At 33.7% G+C, this 26,159-nt stretch overlaps 4 protein-coding genes across 11 annotated transcripts; 1 reads left to right on the top strand and 3 right to left on the bottom strand.

Moving 5' to 3' along the window:
* Positions 1-4,439: 4,439 nt before the first annotated feature.
* On the bottom strand, positions 4,440-12,711 carry LOC126665170 (putative tRNA (cytidine(32)/guanosine(34)-2'-O)-methyltransferase). 5 transcript variants are annotated; one of them, XM_050357882.2, is made up of 13 exons: positions 12,510-12,711; positions 11,680-11,737; positions 11,496-11,589; positions 11,296-11,345; positions 11,026-11,075; positions 9,742-9,856; positions 8,856-8,916; positions 8,677-8,729; positions 7,820-7,912; positions 7,564-7,627; positions 6,971-7,078; positions 5,928-6,219; positions 4,440-4,870 (listed from the first exon to the last, which is right to left on the bottom strand). In XM_050357882.2, the coding sequence occupies exons 2-12, from the start codon at positions 11,704-11,706 to the stop codon at positions 5,978-5,980; spliced, it is 957 nt and encodes a 318-aa protein (XP_050213839.1). In that variant the 5' UTR covers positions 11,707-11,737; positions 12,510-12,711; the 3' UTR covers positions 4,440-4,870; positions 5,928-5,977. The 5 variants fall into 5 exon arrangements, with proteins under 5 accessions (XP_050213839.1, XP_055961900.1, XP_050213840.1 ...); XM_056105925.1 differs by having other exon boundaries at positions 4,440-4,877; positions 11,680-11,721; XM_050357883.2 differs by having other exon boundaries at positions 11,680-11,721.
* On the top strand, positions 4,498-4,964 carry LOC126665171 (josephin-like protein). The gene has a single exon (XM_050357887.2). It carries the CDS (start codon positions 4,498-4,500, stop codon positions 4,879-4,881), a length of 384 nt encoding a protein of 127 aa, XP_050213844.1. The 3' UTR covers positions 4,882-4,964.
* Positions 12,712-15,195: 2,484 nt separating the features above from the next.
* Positions 15,196-18,413, bottom strand: LOC126665644 (26S proteasome non-ATPase regulatory subunit 7 homolog A). Its single transcript, XM_050358493.2, has 10 exons — positions 18,120-18,413; positions 17,842-17,934; positions 17,667-17,748; positions 17,396-17,492; positions 17,105-17,180; positions 16,882-16,940; positions 16,621-16,743; positions 15,833-15,890; positions 15,660-15,745; positions 15,196-15,560 (listed from the first exon to the last, which is right to left on the bottom strand). Exons 1-10 carry the CDS (start codon positions 18,304-18,306, stop codon positions 15,489-15,491), a joined length of 933 nt encoding a protein of 310 aa, XP_050214450.1. The 5' UTR covers positions 18,307-18,413; the 3' UTR covers positions 15,196-15,488.
* Positions 18,414-19,568: 1,155 nt separating this feature from the next.
* Positions 19,569-22,306, bottom strand: LOC126664753 (protein ENDOPLASMIC RETICULUM-ARRESTED PEN3). 4 transcript variants are annotated; one of them, XM_050357293.2, is made up of 3 exons: positions 20,693-22,306; positions 20,493-20,568; positions 19,569-19,936 (listed from the first exon to the last, which is right to left on the bottom strand). In XM_050357293.2, exon 1 carries the CDS (start codon positions 22,186-22,188, stop codon positions 20,764-20,766), a length of 1,425 nt encoding a protein of 474 aa, XP_050213250.1. In that variant the 5' UTR covers positions 22,189-22,306; the 3' UTR covers positions 19,569-19,936; positions 20,493-20,568; positions 20,693-20,763. The 4 variants fall into 4 exon arrangements, with proteins under 4 accessions (XP_050213250.1, XP_050213252.1, XP_050213248.1 ...); XM_050357295.2 differs by having other exon boundaries at positions 19,569-19,928; XM_050357291.2 differs by having other exon boundaries at positions 20,493-20,538.
* Positions 22,307-26,159: the final 3,853 nt, after the last annotated feature.

The following is a 26,159-nucleotide window of genomic DNA, read 5'->3' as shown; positions in this document are numbered from 1 at the left end:
TTGAGACTAATATTGTCATTAAATTTTAATTAACTAAAATTAAAATACAACTTCTCGAGAAGTTAGCAAGTAAACTAAGTAAAAAAAATATCCATTTCATTCACAATAGCTTTCTCGGTAATTAACTTACCGGGAAGTATACTTTCCGAAAAATATACATTTGTGAACCAAGTGAGGCCATAGTATAAAAAAAATAAGCAATAAATAAAGATTTTCTATCGCAAATGATTATTGGCTTGTTGTAAAAATGACGTGGCACATCCGTTGTGTAAGATAAACGCTCGTAGTATAATCCTTATAAATAACCTTTTAAAGTTACAATAGAATTAGCAAAAAGTTATTACCTCTTAGTTATAATTAAAAGTAGTTTGAAGACTTTTGTTCAAACAAAATCAAAATTGATAAAATAAATTTTGGTACTGAAAAAATGTAAATAGGTGGATATCGAACCTTCAAGGTTTGATTAATCAATGATACATACGGAACTTTTAGAATTCAATATGAAGGATGCCAAATCTTTAAAGTTCAGTCAATGAAAAATACCGTTTTTTTAAGGTCTAATCAATGAAGGAGTATGAACTTTTATGGACTAGACAATGAAGAATGTCGAACCTTCAAAGTCCAATTATAGTTTTAAATTTATTATGAGGGCAGAAGCAAGCACATGAAGTTTGATACAATCGACTTAATATATTTTTTTACTTTAAAATAAAGGTAAAATAGATTGACCTTTTCATAAAATAAAATAGCCTTGACAATGACGGAGATAGGGAGAGGCATGAGAGTATCATAACCCCTTCTAAAATTTTAAAATTATTAAAATTAGCACCAGTTTTTTTATTTTTTACAATTTAACCCCCCCTAATTTTTAAAATTGTCTATTTCATATATTACATATTGCAATTGGGCCCTCCCTATATTGAAATTCTGGCTCCGTCGCTTTAATGACACTTTTGTAATACAAATATATATTGATGATATTATATTTAGTAGGGTTAATCCCAATAAAATACCAAACATTTGCGAGTTTTGTCAGTTATAACCAAACCTTTCAAAATTGTCTAGTTTAGCCATTTTTGAGATATTTAGAACCTTTTCTAGCCATTCGCGAAAAAAGTCAAAAACATTGTCATTCGTTAATGGGCTAAACTAGCTGATTTTGATTGATTATGCTAAAAAATGTTTCAAATATTCCATATCAATCAAAATAGGTTTGGTTATAACTGACAAAATTCTCAAACGTTTGGTATTTTATTGGAATTAACCCTATTTAGTATTACTCACGAGCTACTTTGAGAAATTTTCTAAATGCATGACCAAAGAGTTTGGGATAAGTTTCTAGGTTGAGCTCAAACTCTTCTTAGAACTGCAAATCAAGCAAAAGAATCTTCATCAACCAAGCCCAATATGCCAAAGAGCAATCTAGAAATAACTCATTTGACTTCATTTTTTATTTTGATGGGGACTATGTCTGTCGTATTTACTATCTAATACGCATATTTTATATAGATTCCTTTTATGATTTTAATGTGGTTGATATTCGTATATTTTGAGTTATTACACTTGAAAATGTGTCAATCTGATTCTGTAGGACAAATATATTTGCAGCTTGTCAGATCAAGAACCAAGCAATTTGATTAAAAAAACCAAGAAAACAGAACATTTACGGTCAGCTCGAGCTCCGCTCGAACCAAATCGAAACTACCTCAAGCAAATCCATTTGATTAGCGGAGAAATCCTTGGAATGAGCCTGGATCGTGGAGTTAGGAAGAAGAATGTTAAGCCTGTCTAGACGACACAAGGTTGTTTATTTTTAAATGATCAAAATTCATCATATTTAAAAATTCATAAATTTAAAAAAAAATCAATTATTCAGTAGAAAATGATTTTGAAAATCCACCATTTGCAATTGTCTATTTTTAAAATCTCGCTCCCTAGGTAAAAAAAAAGTTAAAATCTATTGTTATTTAGCATATTAGTGTAATTTTATAAATTTTTAGATATAAATTTTTGCATTTAATTCAATGGTAGAATCTTTAAATATGTAATTCCATATTTTATGTATATTAAACCTATAATCTAAAATTTAGTAAAATTCCCAGATTTAAAAATCTTCAATATTACAAAAGATGCCTAGCTGAAATGTCTAGAATGTCAATTCAACCAAAGTTTTAAAACAAAATTACCGGAACCAAATGCTTCCCGTTATCATTTTAAGGAAAGGCCAAATGTTGTAAAAACAGCAAACCTTTCATAAAAGTTTCACAAAAGTTCTGATCTTTCAATTTTGTCGATTTTGGCCAAAAATAGATTATTTGGTTTCAATTGTGGCCAACTCTCAATTTGATTTCAATTTGCCTATGTGGCGCCTACGTGGCATGCACATATATTGAAAGGTCAGGATTTTTGTGAAACCAAATAATTTATTTTTAGACAAAATCGACAAAATTGAAAGGTTAGGATTTTTGTGAAACCAAATAATCAGTTTTTGGCCAAAATTGACAAAATTGAAAGGTCATAATTTTTATGAAACTTTTGTGAAAGGTTTGGCCTTTTTACGACATTTGGCCTGGAGGAAACATAAGGGCATTCAATTGAACTCCTTAATTAACATATTCATCCAAACAAAACTCCTTAATTAACATAACCAAATGATATGACTAAAGACAAATAAATTCCAAAAAAAGAGATAAAACCTCAAAAGAAAAGACACATAAAACTGGGTCCTTTTTAGCTCCCCAGTCAAAATACCATGCTAACATTCAGATTTTTCAACAAGAATTTCTCTTCTGCTAAAGTGGCAAAAAGAAAAAGTTAGCTTCTCTCCAAAATCCAAAACCCTGCTAATATTAATATGTAATGTTCCATTATTTAAATTGGATTCCCCCTAAAATAAACCATCATAATCTCACCAGAAATATATTTTTGATCTTTATAGTAAAATAAAACAGAATCAAGAAATTGGCCAACAAAAGAAAAAGGGTAGGCCCTTAAGAGCACCTAAAAAGTAAAGCTGATGAGAAGAATATATCAATTTTTGTTTATATTTGTATTCATTTTCTGTTTCTTGGTTTCTCTTCCTTTTGTTTTTACCTTGTTTTCACTTAATTCCTAAACTTTCTTCAATTCTTTGTATGGCTCCAGCTTTACTACTGTTTCTTTTGACCAAAACCCAATCTTCTAATTGATTCTGCTAAATTATTTGTAAAAATATATAGTTGAAACTTTTTTTGTGAGGAAAACCATCTCCGGGAATCCAGCCTCATGAATTAAATCTCTAAGAGACTAGTCTGAAAATCCATATTTTTGGTTTGATTCGATTATTTCTATTCGGTTTTATATTAAGACTTAGTTAAACTATTTTATGTTTAATATGAATTAAAAAATTTAATTTTTATACAGTATCAAACCAAACCAAATTGTCAATCAATTTGTCCAATTTTTGCACTCCTAGCGACGAGGCATCCAACCTCAATACAGGCTGTAACAACGAACTTTAGAGTAGAGGTGTCCAAAAACCAAACATGATCATACAACCAAACCAAACTAAAATTGTAAGTATGACAAGATTATTTGATGAATACGGCTTGATTTAATTTGTAATCGTATAAACATTCGGTGTTCAATTTTTCAATTTAGTTTGAACATTTTAAAAGTTGAAATAACCGAATAAGAATAAAAAAAGTTAATATAAATGCATACATTTATACTTTTTTAGTTTTTCTTCTTAATTATAGTTGATACTTAAATTAGAAAATTTCATACAACAAATAAATAAGCCAATAAACACACAGAAATTTATTAGATAATAAATTTTATGTATTTAAATTAATTTTAATAAAAAATTAAAAAATTAAAACATATATAGTTCGGTTTTTTAAACAAATTGGACCATAACAAATTTTTTAGATCAATTTGGTTTGGCAATTTAACAAACTTTGGTTTGGTTGGTCGATTTCAGCTGATTTCGAACCCGACCAATGCCCAACCCTACTCTAGAGCACTATATAAGTTTCATACGGAATAATAAATTTCTACCAGTGATATGAACCCTTGTCCCCAACTAGTACCACTCTAAGTCCCTAGTGATCTAATTGAGCATTCAAAAGCTAGGGTTTGGGTATTCAAAAAATGGGGCTACATATAAGACTAATTGTAGTACTAGCGTAGTCAAAAGATGGCACGTGCATGGCTCATGCACGTATATTCACAGTCAAAACTCTGAAGAAAGTAGAAAACATAATTTTCATGAATACTGCTCTACCTTTATCTTCAGTATCTCTTTTTTATTTTTGCCTTAATCATTTGCAATTTCCTGTTGTCTCTTTATGTCATATCAATTGCACAATAAATACTCCCTATATCCTCGCCAACTGCCCCTGCTTTTTCTTGTTCTCTAATCTCACTCCTTCCTTTCTTCTCTCTCTAGAAATTTGAAAGAAAAAAAAGAATAGAATTTGCTTCCACTAGAATTGTAATAGTTTTCGTCTATATAAAATGTCAAGTATATCGAGCAAACGGGTGAGTTTCAGTCCCGACGTCCATGAAAAGCCTACAGTCATTCTTAAACATGGAGGTGGAACTAAAGTAGGTGCAAATAGAAAGAGGGTTGTCGCAATTTTCACCCTTAGGCTGCCGAGAAGCTCAAAATATTCGCCGGCGAGATTATTGAGACGACTCGGTGCTAAGGTAGCAAGGGTTATACGATTAGTATCAACGAGAAGAAAGTCATCGCGCAAAGTTTCTTCGGCTAGTTTGACAAGATCGAGATCAGTTGCAGATGCTATGGACTCGCAAAGAGCTGAAGCAGTAGAAGATTGCATCGAGTTCTTGAATTCTTCATCCTCTTTGCAAAGATCAAACTCAATTTCTACAAACTAAAATCTTGTTAGATGATTTTGCATATTATTGAAAGAGTATGTAAATGTGAAGTTATAAAACAAATTTATGATTCATTGATTACACTTACAAAATGTTCATGAGGAATACGGTCAATATGGAGTATATGAGCACTAATTTACAATCTAATCAATGATCATAATCTTGCAGTAATATATTGTTAGTAATCACTTTCTCAAATAGGAATATGCAATTAGTAATAAATGGGGGTAATTACAAATCAGTACAAGCAGCAAATCACTTTTGGTTTGAAATGTGCAAAGACCAAACCAAACCAAATCGATACATTTGATTTAGTACAATATTAGAAGGAAAAATGTTTAGTTCACTTTTGGTAGATAAAGAACCGAAAAACTGACTGAACTGATTAGTTTAATTGAAGGTTTACAAATTTAAATTCTCATAAAATCGATTCGGTTTGATTAAGGAAAATCAAAATTTCCATTTGGTTTGATTCAATTCGAACCAAACGCACAACCCTTTTGGGTAAATGATCACGAATGTTATGCATATAGTAGGTAATTTTAGTTAAGACTTTGGGTCTATGATCATGATGCAATAATTTCATATGATAACTCAACACCATCCAACTAATTAGAACAGACCGTACCAAGAGGTGGGCCAATCCCAGATAGTTGCAGCCATCCAAAATCCAAGAGGCAAATCATTATCATAGTCATAATTGCAAGCTAATCGAAATTCCACAAGTAATTCATTTTAATTTCATATGTTTCAGCTCAAATAATATCAAATCCAACTCGGCAACACTCAATTGCAACAAGTAAACACGAGTTAAAATTCTAGCAGAAAACCCTCAATCTCGGCAGTGGGCGTACATTGTCAGGTGCCATCTATTTTGTTTTGTTACTTCTAAAGTTAGTCTCATCACTCGTGCATTTAAAAGAGAGACCACGAACACAACCACAACTTCAGAGACATGTATAATACAGTGCTATGAAAAATAATAGTCAGGACAGAGTAATTTAAGATTATAGATTGTACAGAAGTACAGAAAAATAAAATGATACCTTATAAATTATAGATCATTCTCTGAAGAAATGCAATTTCTAAGGCAAGATCAAGAATCCAAAGAGAGTTTTTCAAGATCCCTGGTGCCATTATTGGCGGCTTTCTTCATTTCAAGAGCTCTCTTGTAAGGAGGGGCAATTGGAGGTTGTACAGGATCCAAGCTCTGATAAGTGCCCTCGGCAACTTTCGGCAGCGGATATGATCGGTCAGAGTCATACCCGCTAAGGTCCCCACAAGCTAGAAATGGGATATACACCTTATTTGGTCCTTCCAACCACCCACTACTGCAATCTGTAATTCCACAAAGACAATTTTAAGAATCTTTAAAAAAAAACTGCAAATAAAACAATATATTTATGAGTATGCAGAGCCAGAATTTAACCATATTTTTGTATCTCTACGTCTAACTTGATCAAAGACTAGTTACCAAGAAGATCTAGAAATTTGATACTTCAAAAAAAGGAAGATCTTTCTGCTTATTGTGGGGATTTATTTGTCTTTCTAGATAATGAAAGGTACTTTCTACATTTTTAGAAGAATGAAACAAATCTGGATATAAAAGACAAATTGCAGAGTAGTGGTAAGCTACTTTTCATGTCAAGCCAAGTCAACAATACAATACTCCTTTTTAAGCATGATTTCTCAATCACTCTCCACCTACAGTTCACTATTCCAAATGATTGCAGTTGACTGTGAGTGCTCAGCATAGGTAGGTCTCCCAATCATTTGTAGTTTATGAAAATAATTTAAAATAGTAAAAGAAGAACATAATCTGCAAATCATATAATCAGAATTCATATTATTATTCATTGTTGAATGTGATTGGTCACGCTATGCCAATATAAAAAGTAGATTTGAGACATTTTCCTTTAATCTGAAAGGACAGCAATGATTTCTTCTTACTCTTCTCCCGAATAATCACTGTACAAGCATTGCATGATATTCAATGCATCCATTTAACAGTGCACACACAGTATATACAAATACAGACACATGAACACTAACAAACACAATAAGACTTATAATGAAAATGATACATTACCTAGATCATCCATGCCTGAGGGGCTTCCCACCTTTTCTAGGAGGCGATGCAAATCTTTTGGATTAAATCCTTCAGGAGGGGAATAATTTTCACAAACTGCAAATGCCTCTGCATTAAGAATATTGTAATGTTAGCTTTTGATATTTCATCCTGTCTTCTAGCTTTGTTCCAATCATGTGGGGATTCCAATAATGCTCATAAAATCATTCTAAGTCCTTTTTGATGCCCCCAAAAAGTCACTTCTCTAACAAAAAGTAGGGATGTGAACAACAAAAAACCACAGAAACAAGGAACATAATTTTGATCTAATAGAAAAAAGAAAAAGCATATTAAATTGCATGGCATAGTAACGTTTTAACTTTTAATGCCCATTCATATCTTGAAAAGGCTTCCTAACACATTGCTGCCTTGCAATGACAGAGTCCTATAGAGTACTAACAAGTTCCTGGGATTAACCCTACAGGCTACGCCCCAAATAAGCTCTTCATATATGACAAATAAAACCAACTTAATTCAATAATAAAAATAACTAAGAAGTTCAGTTCCCCAAGATAAAAGAGTGAAAAAGAGAAGACAAACATAATTACTCTTACCTATGCTGGAATTACGGCTACTTTTAGGTTTTGCAAAAGTTACAACAGGGAAAAACAATTTGAGCTGCAACAGAGAAGCAAACAACATAAGCAGTCCGTCCTGAGCTAAACATTCCATCCGTCATGGGCTTCAGAAGCATTGCAAAGGAATCCAAAGTGAAATTGGGGCAGGAATTTATTTTCCAGATAGCTGTTAGCCTTTCTGAATATGGGAATTTTATTCTGATATCAGAATTCTAACAGACATTTTACGTACCTGGCAGTAGAGAAGACTTGTATCTTTTCCACGAAATATCTTTGCAATAAATTTCCCACCTTCTCTGAGTATGTGTGTGACAATTGTTAGTCCCTGAAACAATATGAACAAACATAGCCGCCGTTAGTCTAATAAGCACCTGAATAATATTCTTCGAGGCGAATAGAAGCAAACAAGAAAATGAAAGATGCATAATTTGCTAGTCCAAATGGAACAACAATGTAAATAAGGGAGCAATAATAGTTGAAGCTCTGGCGGCTTTGTAGTAACTGCTAAAAAATTCTAATTTAAAGAGAAAAGTATTCCACTATGCACCAAAGTCGACAATATCTTTCTTTCTTCCCAGACATTCAGTCAAAGGTAGTGATGAGGTTCTTAATTACAGAAATGCAACTAAGATCCAAATTATCAGTTCAAAAACCTCAGCTCTGTTTAGAATGGTGCCCGAGACATCAAATCATTAACTTCCTAAATCAGCCATCTAGAAATAATTTTTTACAGAAGCTAATTCAGAATCAGAACTGTGTTATCAACTACATGAACCTATTCTAGAATGATTAAAACTAACTAAAACTGGCTGCAGCAAAAGGCACTTATAAAAGAAGCTCCTCTAAATGAAAAATTCTGTTTGGGGCACTCTCAGCTATTTTATTTCATTATAAATATGGGTTAAGCTATAATAACCCCATGCTTCATATCCCTCGCTCTTTTGGCAAACCAAAAATCTCAGTGAGATAGGACTGTACAGAAATCTTCACGGGGATCACAAGAAATAATATTTATTCATGAGATAAGGTAACATGCCTAACAAGCATAAAAGAGTGAGCATCAAAAGAATAAGGAACCTGAACACATACCGCTAATATAAGCTGAGACTGAACAAACTCATCCATGTCATGAAGGCCCGTTACTGCAAATCAGAGTGTATCAAGCAAGTTTTAAAAAGCAAAATCTAGTTCATTGTCCCTTAATATAAACAATTAACTGATTAAGTAATCAACCATTTATTGAAAAGGGAAAATCACTGCTATTTTACCATCAGGTGCACCATCACATACAACCAGGTCAGCCTTGCAGCCGTCAAAATGTCTGATTACCTGTAAAAGAAACAAGGGTGAAAATTCAGGACCCCCTTTTACACAAAAAAATATAAAGTCAGGGTGTATAATTGATAGCATATCATATATGGCCATTCGTCTAATTTACAACATTTGGAGTTCATATTGCAAACAACTTCCTTTTGGCTTAATAGACTCTTCAAAATCATTTCATTAAAACACATTCTATTCATCCAATTAGACCTGGTCATAAGGATAAGATGATAAACTGACAATGGATAATGATAACATATAGTGTGTGTGTGTGTGTGTGTGTGTGTGTGATGCATGCATAGCAAACAAAAGAAGTGTTTCTTTAAGTGAATGACAGTATACTGATCAGCATATCTATAAATATTTAGGGTTGATGCACACCATGGCTTGACATTTTTACTCAGAATCAATATTATCTCTTCCATCAAATGGGAAATTGGCCTGATACCGGTTCCTTTCCAGTTTTGGGCTGGTTCGAACCTGTTCAAGTATCAGTTTTGATTGATCCAGTTTCAGACCCAAACCGGCCGTGCCAGGTCTACATCCAATCATGGCATCTTTGTGAGTGTACAAGCCATGTGTATATTATAAACTATTACATTCTGTTGAGTATACTGTCCAACAATTAAGTAAACAACTACTTCACTTTAGTCACAGTTGAAGATTGAAAAACGATTTGGAAAATCAGGGAGTCAGTGACATCCCAATCCAATTTAGATCCTCTTAGTACACCATTTAATCCTAAAGCAACATGGACATAAGCTTTCTACATATAGTCATTTAGAAGTTGCATGTGACGATTGAGATTAATAGCTACAATCAGTTTCTCACCACTTCAGCTGTGCGGGCATTTGTGATGTCACCTTGTACTTGGATAACACCTTCAATTGGAGCCATGGGTTGCAAGTCAATAGCAACAATAAGAGGATGGTCATCATCTCTGAAACTGCATAAAAAATTATGAATTTCAATAGGAAAGCATACAAAATAAACAAAAAAAAATCATGTTTGTCTTCTTTGCAAGATACATGAAGAATTTTCATGCAATTTTTACTTTTACTTTTCTTTTATGGAAATAGAATGAAATATGAAAACATGTGTAATGAAATATATGAAAACATGTGTACATGGTCTAAAGTATAAACATCATGATTGAGCCACATGTTAAGGGGGTTTTGTCTATATGTTTCTAAAGAATCTCATGCTAAAAACTCAATAGAAGTTACCAATATCCGCTGTTCAATACTATAATAATCATCATACTTACAAAAAAAAGAATGTTTGAACAATTTTCAAATAATCTATTTACAAATTTTTTAACGGAACTAAATTTTAAAATATAACTAATATGAGAAAATCCCCAATAAGTGAATTTTCCACATGGATCAAACATATAAAGTAATCAAATGAAGAGGAGGTATGTTATAAGTAACGGAGGTAGCTACCTCCTCAACTTTGATAGCTTAAAGTTAGTACTTTATTAACTTTATATATCTCTAAAATTGGTAGCTAACAAAATAAATGATCCTAAAACACGTCTGTATGTAATTGAGCCAAAGTGACTCTTACTTGTGTTCATTTATCTATTGAACAAGTGTAAAAGCTCAAATTCATGCTCAGGCGTTATATTTTTTCATTCAGATTCTTCATTCATAAAGTTCGAGATCATAGATAAGTTTCAAATGGCTTTATTAAACAAGCTATTAACTGAGCATACAAGTTTGAGAGCACATCTACCAACTATGTGCCTAAATAAAAAATAGTTTTGTTTCACTTGAACATAAAGCAAATAATAGGCAAGTGCAGCAGTGCTTAATCAATATTTCTATTTTCAATAACAAAGAGCATCTATCAGCAAGCATCTTTGTGGATGCCAAATTTGTAAGATTGCAATCAAGCCAACTCACACCTCAGAAAGGGGCAGCTTAAAGACTAGAAAATCTACACTCTACAGCTTCAATGTAAATCCAGTGAACAGATTTATTCAAAGTTTATATATATTTGACAGAGCAGTTTTTGGGCGATAAAATCAACAGAAAATTTGATCCTTAAATAGTTAAATGGCCTCCTATGATCTTAGCACATATATTATAAAATTAAAAGTGAAAAGTTTACCTTGAATCCTGTGAAAGCTTGGCTGGCAGATATAATTTACGGCTCAAAACCTGCAAATGAAGTAAGCATCAAAACCTTGAGAAGATGCTCTGTGCGTTAAATTCCCAAAGGACAGAGTAGGTACAACAAGCAAGCAAGCCTACTTATAAGTTATAGCTAAGAAAAAATTAAAAGAGGATACCATTTTATCTGTCTATATGTATGTTCACTTGTAAATAACAACATTTTGACTAATTTAAATGAACATTTTCATTTCAAGATAGTATATACCTGACTCCAGCTACCAGGTGCGGCACATAGATCTACTACACGTTTTACCCCTAGAAGTCAAATCATGATCAAACAACAAAAAGCTTATCACTATCTAAAAAAACATATCATACCTAATTCCCTTATCCATGAGATAGACACAAAAGGGATATATAACACACACACACATAGAGAGAGAGAGAGAGAGAGAGGAAAAGAACCTTCAAAAATGTTAAATTCCTCATCTATCTGGAGAAGTTTAAACGCACTTCGAGCACGCCAACCTTCTTCTTTAGCTTTTCGGTAGTAAATATCCTAGAACCCAGCAATAACATTGTCATCATAATTATGGAAATCAAGAAACTTTAGAATAGTATGTGTTATAAGTGATTAGCCTTCACTTACCCTCTTATCTCTTGAAGCTTTCCCCATGCTTTATATTTTTGACTTTAGCATACACGAGTCAAAGCAACAAAAGGATCCGTTAGTTCCATAGTCAAAGAAGCACAGCCTAAGTACTATTCTTCCCTTTTATGCATTACAGTGAAGTAAATATAAGCAACTATAAACAAAAGTCATGTGGAATAATACACATTGTAAGAGAACACCTGCATGATACAGAAACTACATTGGCTTAGAACCCTAAAAGCAGCCTCTGAAATTTCTATTATTGTTCATATATGGCCATATGGCATCCTATCACTATGATTAACACAAAGTGCACTAAGTCACACGTGGTTCCTTGGCTGCCCGATAGAGCGGCCATGCGAAGTATGATGATTGAGCTGCGTGGTAGCCGAAGATTGTCTTTCTTCGAAATATATCATATCATATGCAAGAATTAATTAATGCAAAAGCATGTCTTTTATGGTCAATTCTTTCAATTTATAAAGATGACAAATCACTAACTACAATTCAATTGAACAACATACTGACATCTTCGGACTTTCCAAACACGGGAGTAATGAATTTAAGAATTTAGCACCTAAAGGCTAAATAAATAAAAATGAGCTACATTTGAATTCATGAAAGCCTGTTAACAGATTAAGGGAAATAATTACACAATCAATTTTTCAAACACATACTAATTCAACTATTATCCAAAACATCAATAACAATCAAATGTCTAAAAACACAACCTAATCAGTACTACTTCATTTTTTTCTGAAATCAATCAGTAGTACATATAGAAAACAAAATAAATAAATAAGAGCCAAATATATATGAGATATTACCTAAAGAAGGCGGAAAAATTTGAAACTGGAAAAATGACGGCGGAATGAGCTGTAGCAGCGCAACGTTGGAGCGGCAGCAGCGCAACGTTGGAGCGGCAGCAGCGCAACGTTGGAGCGGCAGCGACGGCGGAATGAGCTGTAGCAGCGGAACTCGAGAGTATGCTGTGTTATTTAGTTATGCGTTTTAGGGATAATTGTCATTTACAGCCCTGAAAATTCCTTATCTTTCTCACTAAAATCTTTAAATTTCAATTCACGACAAAACGTTCTTAATATTTCTTCTCGCTTCCATTAAAATCCTTAAACTTTAGTTTGTAACAAGAAAATCTGTGATATTTCATTAAATTTTTACAAAATCCTTCCATCTATTTTTTTATTTTTTGATTTATTTAATTAATAATAAGAATATAATATATTTTTTAAAAATGTATAGGATAGATGAAAGATTTTTTTTTTCTTTTGTCTTTATTATGTTTTTATAATACTTCGACGGCAACATGTTTAAATTAATATTGAAAAGTAGATGAAAGATTCTTGTGAAATTTAATGAAACATAAAGGATTTTATGGTTACAAATTAAAGTTTAAGAATTTGGGTGGGAGAAAAAAGAAAAGTTCCGAAATTTTCTAATTATTAATTGAAGTTTAAGGATTTTGGTGAGAAAATAAAACTTAGAAAATAAATTAAACAAATGTATTTCATAGATTTTTTATTGAGATATAATTCGCGGAAGTTTACAGGGGTTGGTTATATGATAAATACCAGTTTATAAATTCAATTTTTTAAAAATCAGCCCACTTGCTACAGAGGGCATGTCTAACTCATGCTCTCTGAAAAATGTAAATGAAGCGTAACTAACCGGACTATCACTCACTTGCTATTTTATACTTTATTTATGATCATAATTATAAACTACCTAAGTTAAGGAAACAATATACTTTTAATTAAAACAAATAATCTTTACAATTAAAAATAATTTTACAAGAAATATATGTTAAATTAGAAATAATTTCTTGATAAATAATAATTACCTCATGAATTAATAACTTCACTCGTATGAAAGCTAGCTCATGAACTATTAATTAAGTTCATATACGAATTGTTCGTTTACTTAAAGCCAAGCATCAAACTCGGTTCCTTTAGATAAATGAATATAAAATAAAGTTTAAATTCAATTCGTTTAAACAACAAACAAACTCGAATTGACACAACAATATGTGACCGTTAATTATAAAAAGAATAAATTACACCAACCGTGTTTGAACTTTTCAAAATACAGTATTTGAGTGCTAATTTTTTTGAAAGTGTATTAGATGAATATTTTTAGTCATTTTACAAAGATCAGACTACTAATAAGACTAAAAATAATTTCAAAATTTGATGATATGGTTTAATATTTTATTTTCATATATAAGCATATCATTATGCTTTCAATCATCCTTTTTTTTAATTAAAATGACATAATATGCTTCTTTATTAATTAATCAAATCAGCCATAACAATATTCTGCAGAAAAGAAGTAACAGCATTCCAAAAAACTGGACTAGCATAAGAACAAGCTACCCTAGAAAGACTGAGCTGCATCCACATTGCATTTGAACTTGCCATCATCCGGACGAATCCATCTATTAGAGATAGATGAAGCTAATGTTACAGCTCAACTTGATCTTGCTGACAACCACAATGCATAGGAATCCAAGTTATCCAACGCTAATCGAACTGCCACATCCGGAGGATTATGTTTGCCTGTCCAAAATACAGAGTTGCGTTGTCTCCAAACATCATACTGCAACACTACTTCCATCTTTCCAAGCAGAGGTTTAAAACTCGAATTCATAGCTGCAAATAGCCACTCCTTGACAGTATGAACCTCATTATACAACTGATGAAAGCCAATAATATCCATACATGTGAAAACATACGGACATTGAATAAACAAATGTTCCACAGATTCATTCAAACCATTGCAAAGAACACAGTTTGAAAGAATATCTAACCTTCGATTCCTCAGGTTTACTCGCGTCGGTAAACAATTACTGCACATCTTCCATAAGAACAATTGAATCTTAGGAGAGACTTTCAGCTTCCATATTTCCTTCTACACGCCTTCCTCTCGCTCTTCACTGGCTCCTTTACTTAAAAATGGCATACATTTAAAGTTTGAGAGAATTTCTGAAGAGAGGCGCATTCTACTCCCTTCTCATGCTAAATTAGCATTCACTAGGATTCGGTTAAATAAAAAGTTTACACTCAAAATCAATGTCAAATTACATTATATTTCGTATTTTTGGTTCGGCTTATTTAATTTAATTCGGTCAGTCAATTCAAAGAACAGTTTTGGACAAATTGCTTGATAAAAATTTCCTATTATACATTTATTTATTTGGGTTAGAGAAATAATGGCGAACCACCACAATAAGAATTGCTTGATAAAAAGATTCCCATTTTGTTATCTAGTTGCATTTAACTTTTTTTCTCATATGAGATGAGAATAATGAGATGTTATTCCTTATGATGCTTTCACTACAATTAACGATTGGAGTGGGGGATAGGGTAAAATATCGGGCAGAAAGCAATTTTACGGTGGTACCGGAAGCAACTTTCCGCCTGTACCAGCTGCACAGGGCCTTTAATAGTTACTTTATTTATTATAAAATAAATATTATTTAACTACTAATAATCACAATTAGAGGAATATTAATCACTTCAAGAAAATAATCATAGAACTTTCCTTATACATATATTTTGACTGAAGCATATAGCAAGTCAAGATCACTACTTCCACAAAGCAAATCAAGATCCCAGGGGCATATGGTCTTTGATCAGTAGCATTGAAAACAAAAGGCGAAAATCTAAAAATAATAAAAGAAAATTCCTACAAGTTTCAAATCCCGCAAAAATAAATAACTCCCTATAGCATGCTACCATAGATTCTCGCGCTTTATCATGACTACTATCGAAAAGCCTGAAGAATAGATTTCAGATTCCGGTGAAAACTGGAGCTGGTGCTGGTTTTGCATCCTCAGCTTTCTCGTGTTCTTTGTTGAGCATCTGGCAACATTTTTAGAAGTATATGAAACATACTGAACATCTAGAACTTAGAAGAACAGTTTTCGACAGTGTAATTAGAGTACAAAAAAGAGATTTCACCTTATTATTAATCAGGTTGTGGAGTGCAATGACACTTCGGATAAGAGAAGAAAGATATACAACCAACATCATATCATTGGTTTTTACTGCAAGAAAGGGATAAAGTTTATCAATTGATTATGCAATACTTTTCTAAGAACTGGTCACGTGTGCATAATTGACACTTAAATTACCAGAGAACGCCTTAATCAACTCGTTCACATTAAGATTTGGCAATAGATTGAACACATCCTGCAGGAAAAATATATATAAGAATGCACAGTAAACGTTGCAAAATTCAAAAATCAGTAGACAGCCAGAAAAGTAATCCGGTCATAAAAAATGAGCAACTAGACAGAATCTACTCTCAAGAACTGGACCAGGTTGCGTGCTTTGTGCTAGGCCAGTCTTTTTACTAATAATGCTAGAAAGAAGGAAAAAAGAGGCTGCATTTTCCCTTGTAATGCATGAGTTTATATGAAAAAAAATATAGGTGAGTAATGTGAGCCCCATTGTCACTAATGGCCATTTGGCATGCCCTGATACCTGAACTAACAATACCAGATAACCACACAAGTCCAGACAAAACCAAAGCCATAAACAAATGCTAAAGTAAATAACATGTATATTGTTGCCAGTAGACCTCATAAGAGGATTAACCAAATAACACGTATATTTACATCTTACTATACTTGTAAGAGTAATTAATGAGCCTAAACTAAAAACAAATGCTTAAGTAACTAGACAAAACAGATGGCTCAAAGACGAGTCACATTTGTATCAAGTATTAGCAAGCAATTAAATTAATCCTGATGAAATCCTGCATTCACAACTAGACAAAGAAAGAACGAAGAATCATTTGACATACGAGATGAAAGTATTGTATTACACAGAAATAAAAATTGGCCGCTCAACATGAGCATGTAATCGACCATATACTTAAGTTTAGGGACCTAAAATAAACGAATAACGAGAAGCATACCTGTAAATGATAAAGTATCTCATGGTTTAGTGGGAGCTTTTCATCAATGACAAGATCAAGGTAACCTCGTATCTCTCTTAGTCGTGCATCCAAACCTTTCAACGCTGTAAGTTTTCCAGTAACCTGGGAAGAGAAGAGGAAAATAAGAACCTTTTCATTTAGTTTTATTACAGCTTGAAGATCCATAAATTTAAAAACTTATCAAAACAACGAAAAAAGAACAGCGAGTAAACATAGAAAATAATGAGATAAAACAAAAACCTCAGTTGCAAGAGTGCTGATGGTTGTGTCTTTTACGTCCCGTAATAAATGTTCAACTCCTGTAAATGCGTACCACGTGTATCATTAATTGGATAAATGCCAAAAAAGTCTTGGCTTCTCTTAAGATTTAATTTGCTTTTTCTTCAGAGCTGTGATCGAGATATATGAAGCATAAAGCAGACATCCTGAGAGGATAATTTGATCTCAGCATATCATGTCATACCTATTTCCTCAACCTCATGTGCAGAAATTTCTGAAGGTGCATGAACAAAAACCTTCTGACTCTTCTGAGTGGCATTCTGTTACCATAAAAAAATAACACATTAATAATCATATAGCGCCAGCATGTCAATAAAATGTTCAAAAAATGCCCTGCCTTTTTTATTTATTTTCTTCACATCACATGAACTGCCTTTTACAACATATAACTCGAGCATTTTCAGTTACCAAAATATTCAGTGGATTAATCATGGATAAAAATTAGATGAGAAGAAAATAAGTTTGTTAGTCGTACCTCTTTAACCTCTTCAACATCATAGTAGGCTTTGGTGGGAATACCCAACTCCTTGGGCTGAACATCAATAATGACCAAGACAGGATTTTGAACATAGCTACATCACCAAAAAAATCACATAATGAAAAGAAAGTAAACCGCAAAATAGTTAAACAGTCAGAAATCTAAGCACAAGCCTCACAAGCAACGGGCATCATCTTAATTACAAAGATATCATCAATCATAGAAGGAACCACGTAAATAAAGCCAATAAGAAAACGAATAGTCTTACTTATGGAATAATTGGTGAATCTCCAAATCATTCTCCCGCAACTTCGGGCCCGTGCTATACCAACCTACAACATGCTCCTTAGCTGAAAAAATTACCAGTCAGCAACCACAATTAGTCAACAAATAGAAGACTTCCAAACAGAATAAAATCGAGATAATAACAGCAATAACATTACCATTAATCCGTTTGAACATAGAGAACATAGATTCATGATAGTTATGATCAAGAAACCAAATACTAGGGTCCTTGTCATCTTCTTCAAACGGCACTGAAAAAAAAAACACAATTTACATTCCCACTATTACAAACCCATCTATAAATTGTACTGAGCTAGCAATTAACAGTAAAAAAATAAAATAAAAATTACAAAACCCTAGCTAGCAAGAACAGCAAAATAACATTATTATTAGATCTGAAGTATGAAATTGAGTTGAATTGAAGTGAATGAAAGACCTGCGTAGCTGTTGGTGACATCGACGGTGCCCTTGAATGAGCTACCGAGTAGAACCCCAATAACTCGTTTGCGAGTGTCCTTGGCGACTCGGGTATAGTTGTCAACGACGCTTAATAGAACCAGTGGGTGAACTATCACCTTCTCTATTGGCTTCGATTGAATTTGCTGTGTTTTTATCACGTCCATTGCTGCTCTCTGTCAATTTGGTTCTTGAATTTACCAGTGACGGTCGTTGGTTTGTGTTCTAGTTCTGCCCGCTCGGTGTTTAGACTGTTCTACTTATTTTGATTTGATTAAATGGCTCGGTGCTAGTTTTTTTAGTTTTTTTTGGTAGAAGGTGCACATAAACCCTTTAACTTTTAATGAAAGGATATTAATGCTTTAAAACTCTAATTAGGTTCAAATCAACCCTTCAAACTTATAAAATTAGTACACATGAACCTTTTCTCTAACGGACAAATAAATGCAGCTAGTGTGCAAGGCTGATTTGCATCGATTTTATAAGTTTAAGGGTTGGGTTGCACCAAATTAAAATTTAGGGGTATAAATATTCTTTAATGAAAGTGTAAGGATTTATCTGCACTTTTTATTTAAGGAATATTTGCATCTTTTACAAATTTAATTTAAATTATTTTAAATATAATGAGTAACTAATTATTTACAAAAATACATTTTAACTTCTAACAATGTTTTTAGAATCAAATTAGATGGACGAATGGGAAGAAATTAATTGAAACCCAATTATTTATAAACTACAGTTTATAATAAATTTTGAAAGAAATTAACAAAATTGGACTATACCGGTTTTAGAAAAAAGTATAATATAATCCTTAAATTTAGTTGATTCGAATATCTTCATAATAATAAAATCATCTAATTTTTTGAACTTAGGGTGAAATTGAAAGTCAAAAACACAAAATAGGGTAAAATTGACAGAATTACAATATCAGGGTGGAATTGAAAACCAAAATAAAGATCGGTAATTTTCAACCCTTTAGCTTTATTATTTTGATGTAACTCTATAATTTATTTTATTAATCAACTAATGGTTTAAAACATATATTGTTTCACTTTAAAATGAAATTACTTTTTATTTGAAATCATTTTCATAAGAGTTTTAATTTAATTCTTAATTTAAAATGTATTTCATATGTTCAAATTTACCGTATTTTAAAAGATATTTAGGTAATTCTATACTTAAAAAGAAGTATTTAAGTAGTATACTCTAAGTTGTATTTACAATTCGGCAGTCAATTTCCAAATAAGTTTAGGCTAAATAGTCGGTCCAATCCGATTTAAAAAACATTGTTGGCAGCTAAAATTTTATTTTTAAAAAAAATTAACAATTAATTTTATTTGAAGTAATTGATATTATTGTACTTAGTAATTTAACATTTCATATCATTATTCTAAAAATCAAAAAATTTATTTTAAAATTAACAAAATCATTGGCTATTTAATGCACTGAGCGTTATATTGACATTTTGATCAAACCATTGTGGTACCAAAAGAATCACAAACTACCATGACCACAATGTCCCAAAAAATATACCATTGTGGATCCAAATATATGTATTATCTACTGAATTGCCTTTGCTCCAAAAATATACAATCATGGACTCAAAATATACGTACTATCTACTGAGTGGCCCTTGCTTTTTTTCTCAGAGGTAGTTGATGAAGCAGAGTTAGATGCTCAACCATTTTGTGTATGAAACAGTGTTGGATGCTCGAGTTCCCTGTGTTGCGCCTCTAGTGAGTGAGTCCACCGCTTCTTCTGTTGCTTGATCCTCTGGCCTTCTTGGTGCCTGCAAGGCTGCAATTGACAGTAAAATTCTCATTTTGTATGGAATGCATAGAAATGAGCTATGTATTATTACGAAAGAAGCGGTATTTGGGGAGGGGATAAGAAAGGAGCGTTCCCAGTCAAAATTGCAGATCTCCCTACATCAAGGTATGTTCTAATGAATCCAATCTGTCAAGCCCAGTTCCGTTTTATGTTGGCACAAACTATATCCAGTAAGTAAAGTATCGACTTATTCGACAAAGATGAAAAACCTTAAGCAGGCGATCGGAACAGCAGCCGTTGATTGGGTCATTAACACATAAAAAAGAGACACATGGCAAGATAGTAAAGAAGAATTTGCTTGTTTAATTGCTTATAATAGGACTACCCTATGAAATGGTTTTAACTGGCATACGATTCTCTCAGAAATATCTAAGCTTTCAGAGTATAAATTCAATACAAGGAACCTTACATTACATGAAAACACTAGTTACATAGATCAATTGTAAAAAGCATGTCCATAAATTCTTGATTAATCTAACGATAGGGCAAAGCTAGAAATGACAAAATCTTGTCACCTACTAACCTGAGCTCAAGAAAATGATAGCATGTCCATCCGATACAGCAGCAAACTGGAAAAAGCAGGACCGTGAAACTTATCACTACACGAAAAATAATAATTACAAAGTACAACTACAAAAGATTGAAGAAAATTTCACCAGCAGAATACACTACTTGGAACTAATCAAATGCACAACTGAGAACATAAGAAATGCAATAACTTACAGCAACTATTTTGACAAGGCAAAATGCCTCTTGATGCCAGTTCCCAACACGAACATTAATAAATTCTTCTGTCACAAAACTGAAACTGGATAAGAAGAATTAGAACTTTCCCAAACCTCAATACCCTCGACATTTTCTCTACTAACAAACAGTCTATTACCGCCACCTTCGATTTTTCTAATGATCCCTCTCTCAGAATCCTCCACTTTATCCACGAAATTCCTCCTATACAGCTCTTCGCTAATCAAACTCTCATTTTCAATCCGACTTCCTCTCTCTGCCACCTTCGACCAAACCTCAAGCGACCCATCTCTTCCGACAAAAACCTGACTCCTGTAACAATGTATTACACTCTCCATTAAACCCCCACTAAATCTCATACTAGGATTTTTATCATTCATATAAACCCACGGATCATCTCCTAGTTTACGTAAATCCGCCATTGCTAAATCACCAGACTTTGAACATATTTTGAACAAACTCGAATTCTCCACATCAACATCCACATCAGCAAATGAATCACCAAACCTACTAGCCCGGCCAGAACCCGGCTCACTCGTCTCCCATACCACATCACCACTCCGCGAGTCCCATATTCGAATATAACCGGAGTAACCAAATGGCCCACTTGTAACAGCCGTTCCGATAAGGACGTTACTATCCGGAAGCCATGTCAGCTTCGTCGGGACTATATATTTCGCTGAGCTACCATTTTGCCTAATAATCTCAGAAACAATCTGGAGCGTTGATTTATCTACTGCTAAAACACAATTCTCTCTATGTTGACAGTCAAAAGAAGCAAATACCTGATTTGCTGAGTCAGCAATTGACGAAACCCTAGCTTTATAAATCCTGGGATCGGTCGGGTCGGTCCAGTGAACTGACCCGACGTGTCTCGAACCACAAAAATCATAGAAATGAAGTCCGGCAGACGAGTCAGATCCGACGGCCGTAATATTCTCCGTGACACGTCGGATTGAGGTAATATCATCAAGATGTGTACGGATAGAGCAAGAATGGCTAAGATTCCAATCGTAAGCTGAAATTTGACCACCGTGAGCAATCCAGACGGTTCCGTCATCGGCGGCGGCTGTGAAGGCGGAGGGGAAGCCATCGGAGGCGGGACGTATAGTGGTGGCAAGAGAGACGTCGATGCCGGCGAGAGGAGGCGGACAGGTGGCTAATTTGAGGTCAGACTCGATGCCGTAATACAAAGCTTCATCGGCGAGTTCTTGTTTAGAGAAGCGAGTGGCTGCGGTGGACGGAAGGCGACCGGAGCGGAGGAGAGAGAGGAGAACGGAGAAGATTTCTGGATCACGGTCGATGAAGATAGGGTCCGGAGTGGGCCGACTGGAGAGTGTGGCTAATAAAGAGTCTGGACCGCCTGATTGAAGAGTTGAAATTGTTGTCTCAAAGAATTTGCCTCCGACGTTCATTTTGATCCGATCGGAGCGACGGTGGCCGGAGCTTGGATTAGATGTTTCATCGGTGTCCATTTTCGGAGTTGACCGTTGTCGACTTGGTTGTAGTGGTACAGGAGTTGATTTGGTCTTTTGGGTGCGTGTTTTAGCCTAATCAGGCTTGTATTTAGGGATATTTCGGAAAATACAATCAAAATACACGAATTTGAAATGAACAATCGATCACTTTACCCGAACTTAGCACAAATTATCAAAAACGTCAAAATTAGGAGAAAAAAATAAAAATATTACAAAATAAATCAAATATTACACAAATAGCCAAAACCCAAATTTTTTATATTCATGACAAAATAAGGAGAAAGTTTACATTTTCTAACCAAAACTCAAATTCTTTACATTTATGTATCTTTTATGTATCAATACATATTTGGAACTCAATTTCAGTTTTTATGATTTTACTTGATTAATTAATATTTCACTAATTAGACAATTGAACTGGATTTTTATTATTGGATAAATCTATTTCAGGTCTCCAAAAATCGAGAAATTTGGATTAGTTAAAGATGTGGTTTTGTCATAATTGGTTCTTTAAATAGGGATATTTGAATTACTTTTGTTGATTGAAAATAATGTATCAGTGATGTATCTACAATATATCAGTTTCTTCAAAATTTATTTGTTGAAAATAATTAGTATGGGTTGAAGGCTGATTCTATAAGTTATAATAAATTGTGTATCTATGATATATCTATGATGTATCAATGTTGTATATATAATGTATCACTGATAACAAATATGTATACATTTTTTTTGAGGAAATAACAAATATGTATACATAATAACATACAAATAAAAATTGAAACAACTTATATTTAAGTTAAAGATAGCTAAAAGTTTAAGACAAATCAAGCAATATATTGTTAATAAGAGCATATGATTTTAAAAATTATAATCTATGGTGTATCTATAAAATTTATTTCGTTAAAGTAATCAAAAAATATATAAATATGTATTTATAATATATCAGCTGTGTATCTATGATGTATCAGCGATTTATCTACAATGTATCAGTGGTATATATACGATGTATCATTGATGTATCCAATATATATATATATACGTAATAAATTGAACAAATAACTATATAATGCCTTCATTAAATTTATCATCAGCTGAAGTTAATTTTACACATATTAGTTTATATCAAAAATGTAAATATATATATTTTTCTAATTTACATAACAAACTAAATCTCAGAAATAATTCGGATACATCTCAGAAACAAATCATGTACATTTTAAAAATATTTCAGATACATTTTGTAATACCCCAAAATATTTTAAGATAATTACGTCGTGCCACGTGTCGTGATTTCCGATAAATTAAATTAAGAAGAATTTAATTTAATTATATCGGGAAATTTGAATAAATTTTAATAAGTCAATTAGCGGGATTTGGGGATTTAACTTCAGAAATTAATATAAAATAATTTATAAATCCCGTAAGGAATTTTATTTCGCCAAAGTCCGCGAAATAATTTATAGTATTTATGGTAAAAGTTTCAAGTCAATCGGAGACTGTTTAAAATTTGGACGCGAATAGGTTTTGGACTAAATTGAAACTTTTGAAAAGTTTCAAGGACCAAAGTGTAAATTGACCATTATATATTAAAAACCCTTCAGATGAAGGATCCAGACCTTCATCTTCATCTTTCATTTCTCTCGTTCCGTTCATCGTCGTTTCCGTCGCTCGATTCCGTTTCTCGTCCATTTTCGACGTTTAATAACTCGAATTGATCGTATTCACGAGGCGAATCACGGTAAGCTTGACGTTTTACCGTTTCGTTGATTATATTTTGAGTTATATCGATTCAAAGTTTTATGCCACGAAACGATTTTATCGTTTTATTGATTATTGGACTCGATTATAGCGTTTAGAGTTTAGAATTAGTGTTTTTGGCACGTTTACGCTTCGTTTGGATGTCGGATCGTTGAAAGCATGTCGGAATCGGGTCCGGGGTTGAAAAACCCATACTGTGCGTAGCACAGCTTAGCTGTGCGAACGCACAGCACCCTGTGCGTTCGCACAGGTGCTGTGCGAACGCACAGCAAGACTGTGCGATCGCACAGTCTGAACAGACTGTGCGAACGCACAGTCAACTGTGCGAACGCACAGTCTGCTGTGCGAACGCACAGTGGGACGTGCTCTCGCACAGCAGTTCGCCCGGCCGATTTATTTTCAAATCTTACCCCGTTTCGCGTAAGATTGTCGGAATCGATTAGTTATCGATTAACTTGAATAGTTCACCTAATGAGTTTAAACGTGAATGGATTTTGAAGTGGTATACGATCCGTAAACGAGCTTGATATCGTTTATCGGAATATACGTGAGAAGCACGACGATTAATGAAGAAAAACGTATTGAATCTCGAGTCTAGAGTCAATCTTAGAATAGGATTCTGATGTGAGTCAAATGTTTTGAAATTTGTTTTAGATCCAGCAAGGCAAGAAGGAGCTGGACCAGGAGTTCGGGAAGCTTGACGTTCTAAAGCCCCGACGTATTTTTGGATAAGCGTTTTCTGTGAGTTTATATGATTTGCTTTTAAAGTATTTAAGCAATTATTTTATATTGCTTTGTGTTTGAATTTCATGTTTGGTATGCGAATTCTTTTTATGAATTGCATATGTTTGATTTGAAACCAGTATTGATCCGATGGAACGTGCTACCTATTGGGCGACAATAGGACTGTGTGATCACCAGTTTTGATATGACTCAGCTGGGAGCTGATGATGAATATGAAATTTACGATTGGGTTATGATTTAGATACGCAGAGTGAACTCGGCTACGGTGTAGCCTGGAAGTCCCCGTATCTAGTGGCTGGGCCACCAGCGAGTTGGACTCGCAAATGATATTTATGATTGGATTGATAGATTGATTATTAGTATGTTTGAGGATTAAGGTTTCAATCGGATCCTGTACTTGGCTGCATATGATTGATTGCGAATTTATGTTTTATTTGAATACTTATTAGTAAATGTATGAACTCACTCAGTATATCCCAATATACTGACCCCTCACAGATTTCCTTACAGGATAAAGACGCTTTGAAGCAACGGACTTCTATCCTACTTCCAGAAGTCTGTATTTTTGAGTATGTAAAGAAACAGTACTTTACTCTTAGAGCTGCAGTAGATAAGTATTTTGTGAGTCCGCTGTAATATATAGTTTTCTGTAAATATAACTTTAACGTTTTAAAGTTTTAAATGTTTTACGCTTGCTGCGTTATTTAGATATTGTGACTGCCAGAGGATATATGTGTCTGGCATGTGTGCTTCTGCATGACACGTGTTTATTTATGTCATGCATGACGTCTATATTTTGCGAAAAAGTATTTTACATTTTTAGGCTTGCTACGGGTTTCGGAGCAACCACTCCCATTCCCTAGCGCCGGTCTCGGCCCTGAGATTGGGTCGTGACAAAGTTGGTATCAGAGCATGGTCCAGTTACCATTGCTTATGTTAGAAGAGTGATTGATTTTTATAGGATTCTACTGCAGCACATAGGACTCGAGTCTTGTCTTTGTTACATATTCGTTTGATTTTCAAACTTTCAGCTTTCCCTCTAGGATGTGAGTCTGTCTTATGTGTGTGTTCGCTTGTGATGAGATGCGCGTTTATTACGGTATGTGTTTGCGACAGTATGCGATTATGTGGCTAAGTAACGCTGTTTGTCTTGGTCAGGATGTCTGACCAACGACAAGAAGTAGAGCGAGCTGCCGCTGCAGCACGTAATGTTATAGAAGGGGCGCATGACGTCCATCCAGAAGCTCAAGATGAGTCTTCTGTTCAGGGAGGAGGTGGTGGCCAAGAGGCCCAGGCGCAGGCACCTGGAGTGCAAGCGCAAGCCCAGCAACCTAATGTTGTGGGTTTCGATCTGAATCAGTTTCTTACGGGAATTGCGGCTATGCAAGCCAATCAGGCTGAGGTACAGAATATGCATCGTGAGCAACTACAGCAGCAACAGTTACGCAATGTGGCTTTCACTG

This window comes from Mercurialis annua, linkage group LG1-X, assembly GCF_937616625.2.
Source record: "Mercurialis annua linkage group LG1-X, ddMerAnnu1.2, whole genome shotgun sequence".
NCBI classification, from domain to species: Eukaryota; Viridiplantae; Streptophyta; class Magnoliopsida; order Malpighiales; family Euphorbiaceae; genus Mercurialis; species Mercurialis annua.
This window is presented reverse-complemented; position numbering and strand designations above follow the sequence as displayed.

Coding starts and splice junctions, on each gene's coding strand:
- LOC126665170 (XM_050357882.2), bottom strand. CDS start 11,706: ATGGGGAAAGCTTCAAGAGATAAGAGG. Junction 11,076..11,295: donor CACCTGGTAGCTGGAGTCAG/GTATATACTATC, acceptor CTTCATTTGCAG/GTTTTGAGCCGTAAATTATA. Junction 7,079..7,563: donor TAGCCGTAATTCCAGCATAG/GTAAGAGTAATT, acceptor TTCTTAATGCAG/AGGCATTTGCAGTTTGTGAA.
- LOC126664753 (XM_050357293.2), bottom strand. CDS start 22,188: ATGGACACCGATGAAACATCTAATCCAAGCTCCGGCCACCGTCGCTCC.
- LOC126665171 (XM_050357887.2), top strand. CDS start 4,498: ATGTCAAGTATATCGAGCAAACGGGTGAGTTTCAGTCCCGACGTCCAT.
- LOC126665644 (XM_050358493.2), bottom strand. CDS start 18,306: ATGGACGTGATAAAAACACAGCAAATTCAATCGAAGCCAATAGAGAAG. Junction 17,935..18,119: donor TGTCACCAACAGCTACGCAG/GTCTTTCATTCA, acceptor TTTTTTTTTCAG/TGCCGTTTGAAGAAGATGAC. Junction 16,744..16,881: donor TCAGCACTCTTGCAACTGAG/GTTTTTGTTTTA, acceptor TTCTCTTCCCAG/GTTACTGGAAAACTTACAGC.